The following is a 23,460-nucleotide window of genomic DNA, read 5'->3' as shown; positions in this document are numbered from 1 at the left end:
GACTTCTTAACCCAATAAATCTTTAGCTTCAGGCCACTAAGATATTTTTCTTGAAACCTGGAGATGGCTCTGGATGAGACACTGTCCCCATTTACGTGGGACTGAGTAGGTTTCTGGGAGCTGAGACTTCACTGATAAAATCAGGAAAGTCCCAAGGAAGAAAGATCATAGATGGGACATATTGTCGTGTGCCCAAACCCTTGCCCAGAACATGCAAGATCCCAGGGGAAACCATTTCTGAGCTTAGGGTCTAAGGACACCAAATATGTAAAGCTTGGACTGAGGAAGAGCCTGTCCTGCCAACACCCTCAAATGGCCTTCTCAAAGGCTTACAATTTATGAATCTGTTGGGGATGCACAGGACCATCCCCTAAAGCAGTGGCTATGTCTGGGGTTTCCTGTGTGTTTACCTAGGGGCACCTTTCTGGTTTGTTACAGGGTATTGATAAGCAACCTGAGAAATGAGATGGAGGCCCAGTTTGATAGCTGGAGCCGGGCCGCTGGACACAGTTACACCAAGTACAACAACTGGGAAACGGTATGAGGTACACGTGGTTTTCACATTGCTTTGGCAATTGAACCAACAATGTCCTGTTAATCCGCAAATGATTCCCTTTGGTAGATAGAGGCTTGGACTCAACAAGTTGCCAAGGAGAACCCAAATCTCGTCTCCCGCAGCGTCATTGGAACCACCTTTGAAGGACGCCCCATGTACCTCCTCAAGGTAATTATTTTTAACCATGAGCTTGCTGGTCTGAGGGCTTTAAATCAGTGAGTTCTAATGCATTAACATCTGTTTCCCAGACGTGTTATCCCAAACACTGTTATAACTTTTCCTGCCTATATCCCCCAGGGAGTCGAACAGATTCCCTGGCTTCCTTTATCATATGTGGATTTTTAAATCATTACTTTGATTTATTCAAAAAGAAAATGCAATAAAATAAGAGAAGTCCTATAAATTTAACCACACTCCTGTAAGCAATGTAAATGATCATCTACCTTGATGAAATCCTTCTCTCCCAGCTGTTGTTTGCAAATCCATTTGCTAAAGAGCTTCATAAACTTCACGTTTATCAGACAACATTACAAAGCGCACCGACAATTTGTCTCTGTCATCCTCTAATGCCATTTTTGTCATGTAATTCTAATGAAGGAAATAAAAAGACGAGAAATAGTGGAGAGGAGGGAAAATTCTTATGAGATTAGCAACAACTGTGATTACCTCTAATTACTCATCCAGTTGTCTTGGTCATGTCACCTAGTAATAGCGGCTGAAAATAACCTCCACGTGAGGACCATTAAGCAGGGTAATCAGGCATCTTTGGAAAATATGAGCTTGTCAAGCTTAATAAAAATAATAAACAGCCACGTAAGCTCTCAGCTCAAACATTGTGTCTAGAGGCAAGCGCATACTGTGCTGGTATTGTGTTTTAATTTAATCATAGGATATATCACACGCTGTCAGGTTTCACCTGTTGAATCTGAAACACCAGTGGATGATGAAGGTTAACCCCTGAATGCCAGAGTGTCAATCATAACTTCCTTCTGCATTTTGTTGCCAGGTTGGCAAAGCCAAACGAAATAAGCCCGCCATCTTCATAGACTGTGGTTTCCACGCCAGAGAGTGGATTTCTCCTGCATTCTGCCAGTGGTTTGTGAGAGAGGTCAGTCTGTGCAATGATTTTTGGCAAATAGTGAAAGAAAGTATTTTTTAATTCCAGTTAATTCCTTATAACCTCGCTAGAATAAGAGAATGACACAGGACCAAAAAAATCCAGAATTCCAAGTTCTTGTTTTTCAGAATTGGTGTCAAATTTTATCAAGAGATCATTGTAAGGTGGAATTTCTAAGCAGTTAGAGAATTGAATTTATCTGCATTTCACTTATCTGAACTTTTTCCTCACCCACCTTGGGTGAGCATGCTAACTGCTAGTATAGTGAACTGGTCATTAAAAATTAATGGTTGTGGATTAGCTACCAATTGGAACATGATCTCCTAATAACTTAAAAACTCAAGTTTTTAAATATCCCTGAGTGCTACTAGCATAACAAATGACTTAATAAATAGTTAATATATATGTTATAAAATCACCTTTAGAATACCACCTGAATAATCAATTCAGGTAACTCCACAGAGGGACACAAAAATGAGTGGGTAAAAGTTTAAGGAGAAATAAGATATTTGCAGGATCACAAAATATCTTCCCCCTCAAAATGTATTAATTACAAAGGAAAACTTGGAATAGAAAAACCTAGCAGAGGGCTAGGGTTGTAGCTTAGTGGTAGAGCACTTGCCTAGTGTGAGTGAGACACTGGGTTCGAACCTCAGCACCACATAAAAATAAATAAAGGTATTGTGTCCATCTACAACTAAAAAAATTTTTTTTAAATAGATTAAATTTAAAAAAGAAACTACCTTAACCAAGTTGTGAAGGTGAACATCACCAGAGATAAATCAGATATATTGACACCATGTGCCCCTGATCTTGTACAGTAAAGGGAGACATCACCCTTGTGACACTCCTCCCCTGACACGTGGAGCTAATCACAAAAAGATAATGTAAACAATGAGACACACTCAAACTGAGAGACATTCTGCAAAATAACCTGATAAGTGCTCTTAAACAGGGTCAATGAAAAACAAGGGAAAACTGAAGAACTATCACAGATCAGAAAAGACAAGGAGAAAGGAGAAGCAAAGCCAAGGTGGGATCCTAGAAGGACCCAGAACAGAAAAAGGACATGAGTGGAAAACCGTGAAATCTGAACAAAGCCTATATCTAACTTCTAATATTGTTATGCCCAGGTTCATTCCTTCACTTTGATAATTGTACCACAGTGATATAAGGTCATAACATTAGGGAGATCTGGGAGAAGGGTCTATAAGAACTCCTCTTATTATTTTTGCAACTCCTTTGTAAATCTTAAAGCTTACATTGAAGTGCTTTAAAATACAAGAATATGATCATGTACAATGTAATTTACTTTGTGTGAAGCCCTTCTGTATTTACTTACCAAAGTCTTGATTTCTAGTCTTGATTTCAGGTCTAGAAGTCAGTGAAGCGTCCCCTGACTTTACTGGGCAGCTTACCTCTGTCCTTTAGAAGGAGAAAGTTAGATTTTTATCATCAGTGTGTAGACCATTCAAAGAACATGGCTCTACAGCTTCTCCAACCTAAAAAGCACACACTTTATCATATGTTAGTGTAAGGAGTATATGTGTAAAGAATCACAAAAAGTATGTAAAAACTGTTCACATAGAGAAGCCTTGTACATTCTCAAGTTATGTAAACAAGCCGAGGAGAATGTTGAATTTAACTTTACCATGATGGTAGAGCCAAAGATCTGCGATGAAAGAGAACAAATTAAATGGGCACAGTGTCCTTCGTTCATAGTTAAGTGTTTACTTAACAGGGACAACCAGTCCCTTAATGGGATTCCCTTCTCAAGAAACAGAATGAAGGGGCTGGGGCTGGGGCTCAGCAGTAAAGCGCTTGCCTAGCATGGGCAAGGCCCTGGGTTCAATCCTCAGCACCATATAAAAATAAATAAGTAAAATAAAGGTACTATGCCCAACTACAACTAAAAAATAAATATTAAAAAAAAAAAACAGGATGAAGCAGAGACGTCTATACTCAGGAAGAACTTCCCCAAACCCATCAGTGGATTAAGGAGACACATTCTCATTCTTCTTCCGTGTTGGACACTCCCTCTAGTAATATCATCCAGGAAAGTTTTTTTATAAACTCTAAAAAAATAGGTAAATATCTAGGTGATGTCATTAGGAACATGAATAACCACCCATAGACCCTCCTTACATACCAGGACTAGGTCTTATGCTCATACCCTAGTAAATTCGATAAAAAGTGATTGCAGTTTTTACCGCAAAGGAAACAAGTACGTGTGTGTGTGTGTGTGTGTGTGTGTGTGTTCTTTAAAGGTCTTTAATTTGTAGTTCCATGTACAACAAATTTGGAATGCCCTGAGGGAAAAAAAGTCTTTAATTTTTATTAAATCTATGTTCATCTCTAAAGGAAAAAGTTAAAATAAAAAAACAATAATTCCCTGTGTTACATATGAATGGAACAAAAGTATGCTAAAAGCAGAGAAGAATTAAAAACAATAATTTAAAAAAGAAAACCAGTGATCATTTGCCAATGGCTTTCTAAATATTAACTTTGCCTACCCCAATAGGGGACACAGTTCCATTACCAAAGTCAACCTTCACCCTGTCTATGTAAATTTAGCAGCATGGTGCCCTTCTATCCCCATCCCATGAAATTCTGCTTTGTAATTCACACACAGGCAGTTCGCACCTATGGACAAGAGATCCACATGACAGAGCTTCTCAATGAATTGGACTTTTACGTCCTGCCCGTGGTCAATATTGACGGCTATGTCTACACCTGGACCAAGGTACATGAACCCGCACTGAGTGGGACTGATGTAATGAAAACCAACTGCTTTCTGTGACCCTTGTCCTAACCACACAATCCATTTTCAGAACCGAATGTGGAGAAAGACCCGCTCGACTCAGGCTGGAACTTCCTGTGTGGGCATAGACCCCAACAGAAATTTTGCTGCTGGTTGGTGTGGTAAGTACCTGGCTGGCCATATGGCACTCATAGGTTGAAACCTTGAGAGAAAAAAAAATGACATAAGAAAACATGATAGTGTCCCAAAACAAGAAAAACTATAAATTTTTATATTTTAGAGTTTTCACTTTCTGAAAGCACACATAATAAGTGGTTTATTAATTCATTTGACAAATATGTATCGGGCACTGTGTTGGGTTCTCAAATGTGTTAGATGCTGAAGACATAGGACTGAACAAATCAGAGAGAATCCTACTACTGTTTGTACACTAGAGAGTCTAGTCTAGTGAGTGTCTAGATACAGCCATTAAGTTAGTAATTATTTAAATAACATTGTGTTGTGATCATAGTAATATAGAATTTTGATAGATATTAGTTTGTACACTGCTTGTTAATTTTCTTACAGTTTATTGATCATGCTGTGTAATACTATACAGGATACATTCATGATTTCATATGCAAAGTTTTTTATCCTGCGAGCTTAAAACCATACTGTGTTAATCTTGTCAGTAAATACGTACATATTTTATAACACATGCATATAGTAGAGAATCGTTCAACAGAGTCACGTGAAAACAATGTACATTGAGCTTCCTAATGTGAAAGTTTAAAGCATTAAAATATCCCCCAGGTAGCTGACCGTAGGTAGATCATTTCAGAAGGCCACCATTGGCCATTAACAACAACACATGTTCTCCCAGAGGTGGGAGCATCTAAAAACCCCTGTTCTGATACTTACTGTGGACCTGTGCCCGAGTCTGAGAAGGAGACCAAGGCCCTGGCTGATTTCATCCGCAACAACCTCTCTTCCATCAAGGCATACCTGACAATCCACTCGTACTCCCAGATGCTGCTCTATCCCTACTCCTACACCTACAATCTGCCGAAGAACAATGTGGAGTTGGTAAGTCGACTCGGCAGTGGCTGGGAAATTTCACTCTTGGAAATTTCACTCTTAAGACTGTTTTTCATTTTATTCCTGGGGGAAAAAATATATATATATATAAATTGTATATATATATATATATATATATATATATATATATATATATATATGTATAAAAACAATTTCTAGAAGTTTCTTTATTGGTTTTTGGTAGCAGAAGTACAGAAAACTTACTATAAATTTATAGGGAGTTTAGAATCAACTGCATAAATTGACTTAAAAATTTTGCAATCAGGAACAGTCACCTTTGTATCGTTTATCCACTAATCTTCAAAATGACCATAGTTCCATTTTCTCTGGCTTCTTCACAATATTGACTCAAATAATGATTGCAGATGTATTTGGGATCGTCACTGGAGTTCCTTAGTCACATACATAGTATTTGTCAGAGTTGGTTTTGTTGAGTTGCCTTGAGCTGGGTTGACACAGAGCATGGCAGATGTCATTAGGAATTTGTCACATTTGGTTGAGATCAGGTTTAGTCATGAGATCCTGAAACTGCTTATTTCACAGTTCAATTGGGTGAGATTGAGAAGTCAGTCAGTCAATCAATGGACGAATGATATGAATGAGTCTTTCTAGATTTAGGAGACAATGCAAAGAAATTTAAGTATCTCTCACTCAAAACAAAAGCAACCTTGTTGGAAAATCAAGATACAAGCACAGGGGCTGGGGCTGTCGCTCAGAGGCAAAGCACTTGCCTAGCATGTATGAGGCACTGGGATCGGTCCTTAGCACCACGTAAAAATGAAATAAATAAAATAAAGGCAAACTATCCATCTACAACTACAAAAATTTTTTTTAAAGATATAATCACAGGAGCACTTAGATATTATGAGTTTTATAACATTCACACTAATAAATATCATACATAGATGCATACATTTTTAAAAAAGCAGATTTGATCCCTTCGAACAATATTTTTTTTAATTTATGAAACATCTGGTTGCCAGAAGTTCAGATCAACAATCTAAAAGAGCAAGCATAAGATTTAAAGCATTTGAATTACACCAGAATTTTTTTTAAAAAGTACTCCATCTAGAAAATGACACAGATATTTGGCTTACATAAATGCTTAATCTAGAAGGCCCAGTAACTTTAAGAACTGGAAATTCTTGTTTTGCACTTTCAGATTCAGTCTTTCAGAGACCAAATAAAAAACGTAATGTTGTAAATATGTCATGAAAAAGAGCAAAACAGAAAAACAAACCATTCTCCCAGAAAACTGATGGCTAATAGTTGGATGGATTCTTTATAAAAAAAAAAATCTTCAAAATGTTTCTCATTTTCCCTATCTGGAGCCAAAAAATAAAAGAAAACATTATTAGTTAGAACCATTAAATATTCACTTTTCCAGTTATACCCTATCTGTGCATGTTCCCAGTGGGAGTTCATGGTCCTGTGGCCCCAGAGATGGGTGTGGTCAGCTCCTGGTTTCTGTCCTAGATTTCTGGCCACCAAAAAGAAGGAGGTTGCTTAATTCCTGTGAATATATTTAAATTGTCCTATATCCTAAGAGAAAACAAAGTTGTCATAACTAAATACTAATGAATTAAAAAGTGAATTGGGAAAACGCAAATTATAAAACACACAAAGTGTTTCAATAGTGAATATGTCTAGCTTGCTCAGTATCTACTAGTTCTAGATGTAAATACCTCAAAGTCTAACACTAAGCAAAACGTTTAAAGTGTTCATAGAAATTGAACTGCTTTCACAAGGTTCAATACTTTTTTTTATTTGGGGAATGAATTAATCCTTCATAGTGAGGAGATAACTTTGCATCGACTACTGCATATGATAATAACCCAGTATTTGGATTATTGAAAAGTCTCCAAACTATTGTTTAAAAAGGAATCAAGTACTCTTGCTTTTGTTTGTTTATTTGTTGTAATCTTGTGAATAAAGCTTGCTACTTCCTATGGGAACTTTATCCAGGAAAATACCCAGGGTTCAGAGACTCAGAATTTAATTGGCCCATTCACATGGGCCCAGGAAGTGAGAAAATGCACCAGTAGATTGTGAGCCACGAATGTTCTCCCAAAAATCAGTCTTTCCCTTAAAATTAGTGAAAAGCAGATAGTAGCAAAAGAGATACTACTTAAAATTCTGTTTCTAAAATTGCTTTTAAACTCTAATTAATGAAGAAGTGAAATTATCAGAATTCTATTGATATAAAATATTAACCTATTCTCAAAAGGAGCATAAGTCATTAAATAATTTTATCATGAATGAATATTTCAGTATTCACAAAACTAATAAATTCAAGGAAAAGCACATGTCCCTTCTTACCTTTTCCAGGATATTAAAAAGGTGACTAAAGTGTAAAACTCATCTAGATTTATATCACACATTGATTTAAAAGATTCTTTAATGTCCAATATTTTTTCTGAGATGAAACTTTGGCCTACTATCTTAAGACAAATATTTATATGCCACTAGGCCAGGAAAGCCTGGGCAAAAGCTATTTGATTATTATATTCATTTAGCCTTTGAATTTAGTTTGACAGCTCAAAGCAACTTTGATCTTTGGAGAGATAAAAATTCTTTCCACTTGTTTTTTCTTATTTTGTGAAATTCCAATTCACTTACTTCTAAAGCACGTTTTTCTAGAACAAGCTTAAACTATAGTATAATTACAAATGTATGCATAGCCAAAGGAAAATTTGAATCTCTCCCCTGCAAAAAAGTATATTGGCATTTTCACAGTTTTTATTTGTAATGAGGATTTCAAGGGAAAAAAGTGGTCTTGATCTAGAAGGATGAATTTTCCATTCAAATCTGATGTCTCCATATTAATTCTTAGTTAGAGAAACATGACTGCTACAGAAAGTAGTGAAAGATAAATAAAACGATCTCATGGCATCATGCCACATTAGAGAGCTAGGAATTTTCTTGAAGGGCTAGAGTGAGGATTTTGTCTCATACGTAGTTTGACCTAGTCATTGATGTATATATGATAAGATTATATTTGTAGGAAAAAAAATCCCTCCAAGATGAATAAGACTCTAAACTCAAGGAAATTATTTTATACTTATATTAGTATTTTTACCCAAAATTAAGGCATGCTATAAGCAGCAATCCTTTGACATCAGAATAATGATAAAGACTTTTGTGGCTTCCTTTCAGAAAGATCTTTCTTGGAACTTGCCTGGTAATTGCTTATAATATGAGAAAAATTTCAGAGGGAAGAAGAGTAGTGATGGGCATACAGAAGACCAGGAAGTAAAAGAGCAGAAATGATCACACGGACCCTAGGAGGTGGCCAGAAACACAAGTGTTTCTTGTGTTTCTTGCTCTGTTTCCCAGAGCAGTAGGAAGTGCAGGAATATTTTGAGTATCTCACATACACGATGCTTTTCATTTCACAAACTGCCCTTCCAGATTATTTAAAGACTGATGTGCACTGAGTTTCCAGTGGCTTCCAGAGCACACCCTGTGTTCCCCAGTGTGAATTCCTTCAATATTGTCGACCACTATCTTCAAGGGAAGTTTTAAGGCTCAGAAAAAAAAGAAATATTTACATTTTCAAAACTCTAAAGAATAACAAAATAGTGAATCATGTGATTTCTTAATTGTCAGAGGAACTAAAAACTGAAAGACGTAGAGGACAAGACTCCCAAAACTGGGCGGTACAGCAGCACTTACTGGGTATGAGGACGTTTCCCCCAACACCCCAGGTGCCTGCATGACACTGTTAACAATGGTAATCGTCATCATTATGCCATCACCCAGGAAACTCTACTAACTGATCGAGAGGACAGCAGAGTGCAGCCCAGGGCACGAGTCTTACCCGACCTCCCTCACAGGAAAGCTAGGAAGTCATGGCTGGAAAATTGTAGAAATTCTCTAGTTCTGTTTCTCATTTTCCCACTGAAGCAAGGAAGCCATAGCTAAGCTGACCCCAGCAGGGGAGTCCAGAGTTACTGGCTCCTGAAAAATGTTCTGTGCTGCCCTGTTTATACACACACACACACACACACGCATTCATGTGGCCACATTCAATGGTAGTATCCATGTAACAGATTTGCAGAACTTTTATCAGAAAAAAAAGTCTTTAATCCCACAAAAAGCACCTAATTACCTCTGCCCCTGGACATCGCTAAAGATTTACCCCTGTTATCTCACTTGACTGATTTATCAGGGCCCAGTGTTTATGATTCTGGCCCTTTTGTGTGTGGGGGGTGTGTGCCGGGGATTGAACCCAGACCCCTGTGCATGCGAGGCAAGCACTCAACCAACTGAGCTATATCCCCAGCCCTAGCCCATTCTCTGGATGAGTATATATACTCACGAACCAAGAGAAAGATAATAGTAACCAGAAAAAATATGCCAGTCTTTCTGAAAAATTACTAAACATAACCAAACATTGAAATCCACTTCTAAAGTGGATTTCAATCCACCTTCCAGTCCACTGGCATATCACTTGTCACCTCTTAAAGCTGTAGTTAATAACCCACCAAGATAGAGCCCACTGCTCCACCCAAGCATGTGGACAAAGTGCAAGGTCCTAATTAGGATAAACATACAAATCCAGAGGGAAGAAATTTTGCAATTAGGAGGTGGAAAACTGTTGTCACCATGCTCCTACCTAAAACTAGAGTCACAAGGTCGCAGTCCTACTGTTACAGGCTAATGGGTCCTGAAGCACAAAATTTTCTCAGAATTTCTAATCTTGCAAAAACGGCAAAAAGTTTCAAATGAAATAGCAGGATATCATTGGTCAAAGAAACCAACTGCTGCTGTACCATTATACACTTTTAAGGTCACTCCTTGGCCTGATAAAATTGTCCTACTAGTCCTGGTCAGGACATGGTTTATCAGGCAATCATCAGATTTTCAGTGCTCATCATAAACCATGGCTCCTGACATTGAGAACTTAGGCTCTTGCTGAAATTATAAACTACAGATACCAGAAACCATTCAAGAGCAGTACACAATTGGGCAGAGGAAGGAATTGGGTATATACACCAGTGGGACTGATAAAGGGAGTTGAGAAGGCAAATACAGAGGTCAGTTTGTTTCCAATGCTCTTTCTAGGGAAGAATAGGGGTGATCAATAAAGTTATCAGGTCATAGATGGACTTGAATGTCAGAATGAATCCTCTGTCACTGCTGGTCCTGGAGCCAGGGACATGGTAAAGAGTATTGCCAGGTCCAAGAAGAGACTTCCAGTTTAACTAGGATTTCAGAAAAACAACAAATCATTTTTTATTCTAAGTATGTGCCACATATTTCATGGGACAAACTTATGCTTTAAAAAAAGTTCATATTTTAGCTAAAATTTAAATCTAACTGGAATGCCTGTACTTTTTGCTAAATCTGCCAACCTACTGGTAAAGCAATATTGCAGCAAGACTGACCTAGCAGAAGTGTCTTGGAGACACCTATAGGGACATCAGCAGAAAAACAGGTCTTCAGAGCACCTTGAAGAACAGTTGTCTTTCTTCTTAATTCATTCCCTAAAATGAACTCACATTTGACATAATTATATCTTTTATCTCCCTTTCAACTAATTATGCCCCCACCCGCACCCCAAAAGGGCATTGGGCAATGCTCTGGAGATGTTTATGATTGATGTAACTGTGGGAGTTCTACCAGCATCTGGTGGGCAGAGGCCAGGGTAGCTGATAAACATCCTACAATGCACAGAACAGCCCCCACACACAACAAAGAACCATCCAGCCCAAGATGTCAAGCCAGCTGAGATTGAGAAATGCTGCTTTAAACAAAGATAAGAACAGAGTCACATTCCTGGCCAAAGGCTCTTGGCTTCCACGGGATCTTATACCCTCCTCAAAAATAGTACACAATGTTCTGATGGTCTCAAGTGCCAGAGACTGGCACATCCCTATTGTACAGTGCTTATTTTTAAAATTTATTTGGGAGAAGCAACACTTCCACAAAAAAAAAAAAAAAAAAAAAAAAAACTCCAGACTGCAAAATTCAGCTGACTCACATTTCACATTTCCCTTGACTCTTAAAGGGCTGAAAAATATGTAGGCCGATCAAGCCAAAGAAAAAATTTGGTTTATATCAGTGGAAGCAGTCCCATGTTCCCACATTCCCACATTCCCGCACTCCTGGTGGGCTCTGCAGAAAGCACAGGCCTTGCTCTCCCAAACCAAGTGTCCCTTGCTGGACTCCTCTCCCCTCTATAATCTCAGGGCCCCTTCTTTCTTAGAAACTTGTTTTCTCCAGTTCCAAGTTCTTTCTCCTCAGTGCCTGCTTACAGATCTGAAGTGCTTCTCTTCGTGCACCAAAATTATAAGAGTGACATTTCTTATTAGTCCCTTGGTGTGCATTACATATTACCACAGGACAGAAGGCAGGAAGCCACAGTTGAAGATCACCTGGAAGCCTCCAGCATTTTACTTACCCGCAGGGATGGTTAAACTTTGGACTTGAAGTTACAAAATGAAGTTCTGAAGGAAATTTCCTTTGAACCCTGTGGTATCTCACTGTCAGATTGGGGCTTCTGTTTTTCCTGCCCAGTGACAGTGGCCCCTGGAGGACTGGAGCAGGCTGCCCCTGATATGATGCGGGCTGCGAGATGCAGGTTGGAATGTGGATTATGTGTGCTGCCATGACACAGGGGCTTCTTTAGCATAACTTACCCGGAAAGAGGGCCAGTGGAAAAGAACAACCTCTGTGTGTTCATCTCACCAGGACCTGGACCTAGAGCCTGGGGCAGCCCAACCCTGCTTTGTCCTTAACCATCCTGGGCTGTGGGCTGGATGTGACATTTTGGACTCTTTGTCTTTTGCTCTAGGACCAAGGCCTCTTTTTAAGGAAGCAGATGACAAAAGAGAACGTGCATGAGCTGTGGTAGGAAACTCATATCTGAGGATTAGTAAAGGCCAGCCATGTTTGGCCTTGACTGAAAGCCGTTTGCTCTGAGGCCGATTTATATTTAGCTTCCTTCTGTTCTTTACAATTGGTAAAACCAGCTCCAGCAACACTTCTTTTGAAGTATTCAAAGGCCAAGAGGAGAAGTGAAAAAGAGCACAGGGTTTAAAGAAAGAAGAACCTAGCTCAAGTCTGCCACTTATGGAGCTGTGTGCCCTTGGACGGGTTCTTTCATCCTCTCTGAGTTTTGAGTCTTTTATCTGTAAAATGGGGATAAAAATATCTAGTGCTTATCAAGAGCTCTTTTAAAAGCGTCAGGTTTTATGTAAATGTTAGTTCTTATTTTGAACCTATTGAGCAAGAATGGAAGGTTCATCCTTCTGGTGGCAGGTTCTATAGGAAATGTCCTTAATGGAGCTTCAAGGTGTGGACAGGGCTCTCTGCCATTATCGCTTCTTGGGTCTTCGGTCACTCATCTTAGTCCCTTTTCACAGAAACATACAGAGGAAAGAAGCTACCACCCTAACATTTTCGTAAATGCAAAAAAAAAAAAATCACCTTTTCTCTCTCTCATTCCTGGCAGGGGTCAGTCATCCAGCTTGGTTGGAACATTCCCACTGAGCGGACTGCCCCACATGGCATTCCATTCTGCTAGAAAATTCTGGGGTGATGAAATGCGGACAGATACTGTTGGGAAGATAAATGAGTAACATTTGTGAAATTATTTAAACTTTTCAAAAGAAAGACCCACATGATTCCAGGGATTTTTGTTAAGATCATTGGAATTTAAAATATGGTCGTTTCATTGATTCATGTCTGTTCTAACTTTGTTTGTTTCTTGTCCCTTGGCTTTGGAGGGGCTCAGAGTAAGGCTCCACAGGCGACTCTTCTTTTTCTTCTTTTTTAACTAATCAAAATAAATAAAAGTAGGCAGAAGATGTCAGTATGTAAATGCAGCAGCCCACCAACCATCACTCTGCGGTCCCATTGTGCTCTCCACCAGCACCCCATCTCCATTCAGGTGGGTCACAGTGTGGCCTTTGCAACACTCAGCACTTTGTACCCCTACTCAAATTGTGCCCATTGATATTGCCCCTAAGACCCTGCATAGGACTCAGGTAGCCCACCTTCACCAGGTACTGAGTGATCTGCTGAGGAGACAAATGAAGACACAAGAATCCCTGACCATGAAGAGCTCACCTTTGGGCATCATGGATGAATACACCACCGGTTGCAGCTCAGAGTGGCAGGAACTCTGAAAAGAGGCGAGTCCCCACAAAGAAGTCTGAAGATGAATCTAGAAGAATCAGGATTCTTCATGTAAGCAAAGAGAGGCAAAGGATTCTAGTAAAGGGAGGAGGGTACCCCAAGGAATGGAGATAAGAGGAGGCAGGGAAGGGGTACAGGGAAGCCACTGGGAACACCTGCCTCAAGCTGGGCATGGGAACACAGGACAAGGGGGGACTCGGCTTGAGAGAGAAGGCTGTCACAAGTCCACAGTAACACTGTTTGCCAAAAGAAGAGGCTGGACTTAATAGAAGGTGATGGAGCCATTGAAGGTGCAGCCAAGGGTCACCTTGGAAGATGAGCAGGAATGCAGATGTCAAAATGAGAGAGCAGAGGAGGATGAGGAAGCAGAGACTGAGGACCCCCTCCATGGGGGCCAGACACAGACGTCAACGGCAGCCTTCCTGAGCTCACCTCAATCATAGATTCTTTTTCAGCCTCAAAGACAGAAGCCACGATTTCCAAAAGACAGATCCCTGCAAAACGCTTAGAAAGCACTTGCTGGCACTCCACAGGCCCGGAATTTAGTCTGAGGAAAGGCAAATGGTGCATTTTTGTGTGGTCCTGATAGCAGTCATGACTAGGTTGATAAGTTGGTGAGTCCAGAGAGAAAACATATTGGGAGGGGACCCTTGAGTACGGTCTGCAAATTCAATTATTAAATAATTCCAATAACTGTGTAGAGAGACTTGGAGGTGAATTGACATGTGAGTTCAACAGATGCCAACAAGGACTGTGAAACCTCCAGTATCACTTTTCTTTATAATTTCTCACAGGTGGAACTTTTCCCATTTGAAAATAATTCTGACTAATTATATTATTTATAACTCTAAATAATAATTCACTGTTTAAAGGGGGAAAAAATTTTTTTGAGTGAAAGCCCAAGGAAGGCGGCTGGAGATGGAACAGGTGTTCTTGGAGATGTGAGGCTTTGCCTTGCAAAAAAAAAAAAAAATACCTAGCTAGAGATTTCCTTTGATGATCCCAAGTCAAAGAAACTATAAAAGAGTGAAAAACATACTGTTTATTTAGCAAAAGGACTATTGCCTTACCAGGTTCCGTATCTCTAAAAGTTGGTTTTAGATCCATCCTGAACATTATGCAATGTTTGTAGAGTGTTCTGATTTCAATCAACAATAGGCCCGGTAATGAAGAGACAAAGGAAGATCTAAGACTCCTGCATCTGGTTACAAGGCTAAGCAACCTGGGTGATGTCTTTACATCACAAGAGTAAAGAGTCCAGAGAGTGACAGAAAGCACGTCTTCTTTCTCCAGCTCAGACAGAGAGACACAGAGCCCTAAAACTTTCAAGTTACTGATCTAAAACTTTGAGAATAAGAAGTCAGTTCCAGGAAACTAGTTGCATCATTTCAGTGGGCCAGAGCAGAAAATCATGACCTAAATTTTATAATTCTTTCCAAATTTTCCAATTATTTGATGAAGCATTAATGCTTTGGGATCTGGGATCCTTGAAGTCTTAAGACAGTGCCCTCAACACTCTGATAGGAGACTCTATGAAACCAGGTTTAATACTAGAATAAGGAGAAAAGAAAGTTCCTGCTCTGTAAAAAATCAGATTCTTCTTATAACATCACCACCCTCACAGTTTTCCCAGCATATGTACAAGAAGCAATTATGATGCCAAAGTATGAAATACAGCAAGTTTCATAACCAGAATGAATTATGGTTAATCCTCCTGTAGTAAACAATCCACTTTTCCAATCCGTGCTCCCCAGACAGCTGAGTCAGGCCTTGCTTTCCAAGTGCCTACTTAAACAAGTAGCCTGTCGGGCAGTTGCACGGGCAGGGCTGCTAGGTGGTGTAGACAGCCCATCTCTTAGGAGTTGTGTGCAGGGGACTAGAAAGCAATGGCTCTTGTGAAAAGGAGATGCTATGCTGAAGAAAAAAAAAAAGAAGAAGAATGCATGTAAGTTAATACTAATTTTTTAAAATCCTGAAATTCAAACATTCTGGCTTTTGAAACAGAATGAATGTTCTCTAATTCCTCAGGCCAAAACTCTTCCAAGCTGGAACTACCACCCACCATTAGAACTGCCAATTCCTGAGCACTTCTCTGCCGGCGCTGAACCTTGCATTGGACAGGCCAATCATTCATCCAGCGCTCCTGCCCTAATTCACATGATCGCACCACCGTGTTGCCAAGTGGTTTTTTGTTTGGTTTGGGTTTTATTTAATTTTTTTCATGTGTTTGATTTTTGCTCAAAGAACAGACAACCTCCACATGCAGCCATAGGACCTCCCTTTTTCTCTCATAAGCTCCAAAGATGAGACATCTAGAAGCTGAGAGTCAGCGTCTAGGAGAGATGTCCTCTCCTAGTGCTTGGACCATGGGACTAAGTTAGCTGGAAAAAATCAAAACAGGCACTGAATAAGTTCATAAGACTAACCTAAAAATGTGACAGACATGGCCTTGAACATAATGTGCGGGGAGCGTGTCTCCTTATGGTGTGTGTCTTTGCTCAGTTGTCACTGGTTCCTTTGCAGAACTCCCTGGCTAAAGCTGCTGTGAAGGAACTGGCCTCGCTGCACGGCACCAAGTACACCTACGGCCCCGGAGCCACCACAATTTGTGAGTCTGGGCTTCCCAGCTGTGGAAAGAGACAATGCACCAAAAAAGCCAACAAATGGCTCCCAGCACCTTTCTTCTCCAGTCACTTAAAGCATGTGGTTTTTGCCTTACAGTGATTATTATGAACGCTGTAATCATTTTTCTGTTAAGAGAGAGAGAAAGAAAGAAACGTTTTTCAACCCACAGAAACATTTGCTCTCTATACACATCTACTGAGCAGCTGTGGTGTGGGTGTTGCAGGCACTCAGTGGGTGTGTAGAGAGAAAGGAAGGGTGGAGAGAGGGAAGGACGCAGGGAAGAGAGGGAAGGAGGGGGACCAGTGCATTCTTCAAAGAACCCACAGTAGGGAAGCAGGAAAAGTGGTACAGGCGCTAAGAGCTATGACAGAGCTGGTGATACAGGCGCTAAGAGCTAAGACACGGGGATGCACAAGTGAAGAACACACTGACCAATCCGCCCTGCAGTATCAGGGTCACTTCCCAAGGTAACAGCCCAGAACATTACCTGGAAGGACCTCTGCTGGGAGAAAGCATAGCGGACATGTTTGCCTGGCTAGGCAGACAACAGTGTGAGGGCTCCCTGGGGCACAGGCTGCCTGTGAGGGGGTAGAGAAGCCCCTCTGGCAGTCCCCACTGGATGCAAGCACGTGGAAGAGACACACAGCGAGAGAGCTGGGCAGGGCTGGATCACTGGGCCCGGATGCTGTAGAGATCAGCCTTCTCTGCAACAGCACATTCCACGGGACCCATTTTCAATTTTTTCTTTTTCTATTTTCCTCTTCCCTCAAGTGATTTCTTTCTGCCCCCAAATCTGAAAGGAACAGAAATATATACAAAAATAAATAAATAAATAAGACCCAGTCCTGTCACCAAGGAGCCCGCAATGCAGATGGTCCAGCTCCAGTCCTGAGCTGTTGGGGGTTTTTTAAGCTCAATATAGAATACAATTTTCCATATTCTCAGTTTTTTAAAACTGAAAAATTTAAATATTTTTCCTAAAGAAGTTCTAATAGAAATATTTCACTTCTTTAAATAACTCACTTTTTCAAATAACTCACTTATTCATAGAGTGTGAACTTCCTGTATACTATACGCCATTCACACTAGTTCCATGAGGTTTCTGTTTCCATTACACAGGACACACTTACAGGGTGGGGCAGCATCTGTCTTTTGTCCTGTCATCTCTGGACTTGAGCACATGACCAGCTCAGTGGCGGCTGCAGAGTTGTTGACTGAATTAGTAGATTAATCAGTGAATGGATGAATACGTGGTCTACATGTCAGTGGCAACTGTTGAATGAGTTGCTGACTGCATGGATGCCAGCCACGATTATTCCAGCTCCACGTTAGACATGGAGGATAAAGAAACGCAGGCCCAGCGCTGCCCTCTGGCTGCTCCCGTTCCATCCTTCAGTACAGTTTCTGCGGGGCTCGGAGTCCAGTGATCCTCCCACCCACTGCTCAGTTTTCCTGACTTTCCTAGAAGTTACACATTCTTTTCCCAGATATTATGTAGATTTTGTAATCAAACCACATACTAAGCGGTGTAGTGCACCTTAGCACATAAGCATACTGAGAATTGGGTACAGCAAATTACACACTTTCTGGAGTGTCCAACATGTCACTCTCAATATCCAGAGGTAAGATTGACTAAGTGTTTAAAACTCTGTGATCCTGTTTACTAAAAAGTTGATCTACCCATAATATTTCACACAGCAAAATATTTGTCAATATAAAAGGAAAATGACAATAATTTTAACCTCCTTTCTGCACATAAAGGGTTTTTTTTTCCCCCCCTGCTATTTGCTCATTTCAGACCTTGCCGCTGGCGGCTCTGATGACTGGGCTTATGACCAAGGAATCAAATATGCCTTCACCTTTGAACTCCGAGATCAAGGCAGACATGGCTTTTTGCTTCCTGAGTCCCAGATCCAGGCAACCTGTGAGGAGACCTTGCTAGCAGTCAAGCATATGGCTGGCTACGTCCTGGAACACCTGTACTAGTGGAAAATTCCAGAGCCTTCTCTCAGAACCCTCGCTGTGCGTTTCTGGTCTATCCTGAATTCTTACTTTTGTTTGTTCGGAGGTTTTACAGATCCTAATCTTTCCTTTAAACTTCTGTGTCTACTGAAAACTTGGGTCTTTTACAATAGATCACAATAAAACAAATCATTGTAAAAGCAAAACATGGAAGATGGTCTACTTTGGTGGGGGGAATGCTGTGTATGATTGAACAAGCAAGCTGTGTATAGTGACTGTCACCTGTAGAGGACTTAAAAAGTCTTTGGGCAGCCAGCCAACATTAGCAGAGTGCACAGGTTATGATGGGGTGCTTAGGAAGTGAGAAGAAATAAAAAGGGAAATGGAGCATTGCAAACCCTGGTGTAGATGAGGAGGTGCCTCTTGGTCTGGCTTTTCACCTGAGCTAGTTCAGGTTCTATAATGAGCTGCCTAGTGCCTTCGAGAGCTGTGCCGAGCACTCCAAGACAGAACAGTGAAATAGAACATGGTGACACTTCTGCCCTCATTGGGCATACAGGCTATGAGAGAAGACAGATATTAAGCAAAAAAAAATGTAATCAATCATTAGTTATTTAATTACATTAAGCAAAATAAATGATTGACAGACTCTAGAAAAAGAAAAAGAAGTTACTTCCTGATGTGGAGAGAAGACCCTCTCAAAGAAGTGTTGCAACCTGCAAAATGAGTCACCGTGAGCTGGACATGGAAGGTGCCGGAAGATAAGCCACAAGGGTAGAACAGGGAGAGTGAAGGAAGGAAGCCATGGGCAGGCCTGGGGGAGGGGAACAGGGTCGACCTCAGGAGAGCTTAGAAGTTGTGTTTAGGACCTGGAACACTGGCCTGAGAACAAAAGGAAACCACTGAAGATGTGAGGTTTAAATGACATGGGAAGAGTCTTTTCTGCACACCAGGGCAATTGAGAATGCTAGGCACCCTGGCTGGATCAGCTGGGCCAAGGAAAGAAGCTGAAGACCACTCTGTGACTTCTTCACCACGTGGCTTGATCCCATCCGGAATTATAAGCAGATGTGCCCATGTGCGAAAGGACTGCACCAATTCCAATTTTTAAAATAGAATAGTATTTATTTAGGTTATAATTTGGGAGCATCTCTTACTTTAAAATCATAGAACAAAATATTAACTATTTCCCCTAAGTGGATTCAAGAAAAATAGGATTCCACATTGAGCATAATAGGCTAAAATATCTATAACATTGTTCTATTTTTTTTTTTTTTTAGAGAGAGAGAGAGAGAGAATTTTAACATTTATTTTTCAGTTTTTGGCGGACACAACATCTTTGTTTGTATGTGGTGCTGAGGATCGAACCCGGGCCGCACGCATGCCAGGCAAGCGCGCTACCGCTTGAGCCACATCCCCCGCCCTGTTCTAATTTTTTAAAAAAAGAATTTCTTTTGGAGTCATAACAATTTGGAAATTATCAAGCCAAAGAATGATTAATTGCATTAATTGTCCACTAGATGGTAGTAGTGCAACTGCTACAATCTGTCAAGCAACCATCTTCAAAATAATTTAGCAATGTATCATTTAGATAGAGATCTTTGTTGCAAAAAAATAAATTCCCATGGATTCTTAGAAGCATTGATAGTAATAAAAAAAAAGGTGTAATTTAGCTAAGTTCACTATCCCCCACTCTACTTCACTTATACTCACATTACAACTGTGGGCTAAGTCCACCACAGTCACTTGAGTGACAGTTTTTCACTTCCTGTTCCACAGGGCTCTGCTTTACGCCGTCTCTATCAAATAACATCAACCCCTTACTAATGGATGCTGTGGCCTAAAGTATGGAAATCATGGGGATAAATCAATTCACCAAAATCCTATATGACTACCTTCAAAAATAAAAAGGGAATCTAGACATAGTGGTACACAACTGGAATTCCAGCTACTTAGTAGGCTGAGGCAGGAGGATGGCAAGTTCCAGTCCTGGGAAACTTAGCAAGACCCTGTCTTAACATATAAATTAAAAAGGTACTGGGGAAGTAGCTCAGTGGTAGAGTGCTTGCCTAGCATGTGTAAGGCTCTGGGTTCAATCCCCAGTACAACAGCATAAATCAATTAGGAATATCTGTAGGCTTTTCTAAAATTCTAAGGCACTTTTAAGGAGAAGAAAACAGAATAGGCAAGCAAATATGTAAATATTCTCACTTAGACTCCCACATGTCTAAGACTTCCTGCACTGAGACAGTTTTGCTAAAGCTCCTGCCCCACTTACTAAAATGTGGCCGCCTGCTGTCTAGGGATCCCATTTGCTGGAGCTAAACCCAGGAAACAGAAAGAGCAGACTCTGCCTTAGTCCTGCCCAGTGCAGTAGAATCTGGTGCCCAGCTGCCCAGCTGACGAGAGATGGCCAAGAGCTCCACCCAAGAGCCTCAGGCTCTGAGGGCAGCTCTCGTCCTCTCTCCTTTGATCAGCTCCTACTCTCAGAGCCAGTACAGCAGCCAATGGGCCTTTCCTTTCATCTTCACACAACAACAGTGAACACAGGAATGGCCCCCTGAATCTTTCTTTCTCAAATGGTGTAGCTAGAAAAAAGCAAGACTGAGGTTATGTGATGGCCTACAAAAGTCCTGTGTCAATGCAGGAATATTCAGAGGTAATATGATTGGCTTGTGAGAACTCTAACTTAATCAGTGCATCTTAGTTTGAATGGACCGACTAGGTGGTAACCATAGGCAGGTGGGACATGGCTAGAGGAGGGGTCACTGACGTCATACCCTGGAAGGGTACATCTTCCCTGCAGCCTTTTCTCTTTTTCCTCTCTCTGCTTCCTGCCTGCCATGAGTTGAGCAGCTTTCCTCCGTCACACCCTTCCGCCATGATGTTCTGCCTCACGTTGGGCCCCCAGCATTAGACTGGACCTACCATGGACTAAACTTCTGGAACCATGAGCCAAAATAAACTTTTCATCCAATAAGTTGTCCTTGCCAGGTATTCCTGTCACAGTGACAGAAAGCTGACTAAGACAACTGACTTTTAGGCTTCATTTATTGAACTCCTGCATGTTAAGAATTGAACGCCGCATGTTTATCTGTTTTTTCAAGCTGAGCTCTATGAATTGGTCAAACAGAGTTTCCAGAAGGAAGAGAAGAAGCATGCTAAGTTACCAAGTAAATTTGGGGATTAAGCAAGGTTTTGATGAGTCTCTTAGGCCAGGTCATTGTGTTAAGGTCTGTAAACAAGTCAAGATGGCGCCTGGCATTTTTCAGAGGGAGTGGTTTGTGAAGTAACGCCAGTGAGCCATTAAGTGTGGAGATTCCTTATTGGTTGACTGATGTATCTAGTTTATGTTAATTAAGATAAGCTGTGTGTAATGTATATATACCCTTCCTGTCCTACAATAAACGGCTCCTACTCTTGCTGTATCAATCTACTCAAGTTGTTCGTCACCCCCCGGTTATTTTGCTGCAGCCGGACTGTGGCATCATTGGACCAAGGTAGGCACTCCCCCCGAATCTCACCCGACCCACGCATCCATAGACATGTCCAGAAATGCCACCTTTGCCACAACTAATGAAGAAAAACTTTCTCTGCTGCATTTACAAGGTAGTTTTGTTTGAAATGATAAGAATCCAACCTCCACAACTAAAAGCATCAAATTTTTTCCTTCAACATACCCTCAATGGGATATCTAAAGCTATTCTAGCAATTTATTGGATTGAATTTGAAGGAGGAGAATTGTTTGAAGATCCTATTAAATCACAAGAGAACTTTCATTTCCATTTTCTAGGACATTTCCTTTATAGTGATAACGTTCAAAGACATACAGAAAAGCATAGTTAAAAATAAAGTGATATTTTAAACTGTGGCTAGATAACTGTCACTACTATAAAAATCCCAGGAGTACAGAGCTCAAAAAAATGGAAAATTATTGCTGTGTGAAGCATTCAACTTTAAATTGCCTTTTAAAGAGACTAGTTTCACCTATGGTACACCACAGTCTTACATAGTCACCCTAAAACAATACAATGTCCAGTAAACATTCATCCTACCCCATACATATGACAAAACCTTTTATAAGTCTTGATTTGTTAATAGAGAATTACAATGAACCTTATATGGGTGCCAAGAAATAGCACCCACTTTGAGAGAAAGTTCTAGAACATTTTTGAAATCCATCTATTGAACTTTCAACAGAGACTAAACAGAATGGGGGCAGGGTGGGAAGGAGTTTAGATGCATTACATGGCCACATCTTATTCAGAAACAGACAACTATGAAATGCAACAGATATTATGGATCTAAAGATGTTCTTTTATTTATCATCAGAATCTTATCCTGAGAGATACCAGTGTCCTTAAAAACACTCATGTAGATCCCCAAAGGAAATGGAAGTGTCCTTCTCCTTAGACAGAAAATTGAAGCCCTCTCCATAGTGTTAAAACCCCTCACACAGCAAAAGTGTCAACAAAATGTATCAGAAAGCTAGAATTAAGGGAGATTTCTAGTTTTCATCTTTTCAACTTCTCTGTATTTTGCAAAATTATTTTCAGTGATCATTTGTAACTTTTAGAGTCTAAAACTAAAACTCCAAAAAGCAAAGTTACAGCATCAAAAAAAAAACTTTTTTCTTGAAGTTGTACACATCAAAATAAATAGGGAGAGAAGTTCTATCCTTAAAGATCACAGATACTACTTCAATCTACCTTGTGGTATGTGCTGGCAATCATCAATCTGCACCCAGCAGTCACCAACACTAAATCTCTGACCATGCCTTAGAAGCCATAAGTGTGGTTCTTAGCTCCTACCAGGTACCCGTCCCCGGGTTGCACCATCTCAGACTCTCTCGAAGCACTGGTTAGAGCCATTAGCAGGCAGCCTGCTCAGGGGCTGCAGCTCATGTTGGAGAGCCCCTCCAAGGGTGCAGCTTCCTAAATGCCAGCTCCATCTCTGCCTTTCCACTGTGCCTAGTCCAACACACCTTTAGTCAAAGCAGTGGAGCAAGCATTCTTTCACTTTGGGTGTTTCTAGCTGATGAGCCTGGTCAAGGTCAAGTACATGAAGACATTTGTAAAGCCCTCCTCTTCCTTATCTTCAGGGTTGAGATGGGGAGTCCCTAGTGGGGGAAGATCAGGAAATCTGAAGTTATATCACACACCCATCAGATGAAGAGGAAGGAACAGCGTTTTTTGTTGTTGTTGCTCTACAGATAAT

The 23,460-nt window shown here is 40.5% G+C and overlaps 1 protein-coding gene across 1 annotated transcript in view; it reads left to right on the top strand.

The window, feature by feature from the left end:
• Positions 1 to 18,449, top strand: part of Cpb1 (carboxypeptidase B1) — a 30,834-nt gene extending 12,385 nt beyond the window's left edge. The window contains exons 4-11 of the mRNA XM_015486965.2: positions 439 to 538; positions 623 to 724; positions 1,563 to 1,664; positions 4,306 to 4,416; positions 4,505 to 4,595; positions 5,297 to 5,499; positions 16,180 to 16,264; positions 18,080 to 18,449. Of these exons, the coding sequence (XP_015342451.1) occupies positions 439 to 538; positions 623 to 724; positions 1,563 to 1,664; positions 4,306 to 4,416; positions 4,505 to 4,595; positions 5,297 to 5,499; positions 16,180 to 16,264; positions 18,080 to 18,267 (982 nt within the window). The 3' untranslated portion in view covers positions 18,268 to 18,449. The remainder of the gene's footprint in view (positions 1 to 438; positions 539 to 622; positions 725 to 1,562; positions 1,665 to 4,305; positions 4,417 to 4,504; positions 4,596 to 5,296; positions 5,500 to 16,179; positions 16,265 to 18,079) is intronic.
• The last annotated feature ends 5,011 nt before the right edge of the window (positions 18,450 to 23,460 follow it).

Source organism: Marmota marmota, unplaced genomic scaffold, assembly GCF_001458135.2.
Source record: "Marmota marmota marmota unplaced genomic scaffold, marMar, whole genome shotgun sequence".
NCBI classification, from domain to species: Eukaryota; Metazoa; Chordata; class Mammalia; order Rodentia; family Sciuridae; genus Marmota; species Marmota marmota.
This window is presented reverse-complemented; position numbering and strand designations above follow the sequence as displayed.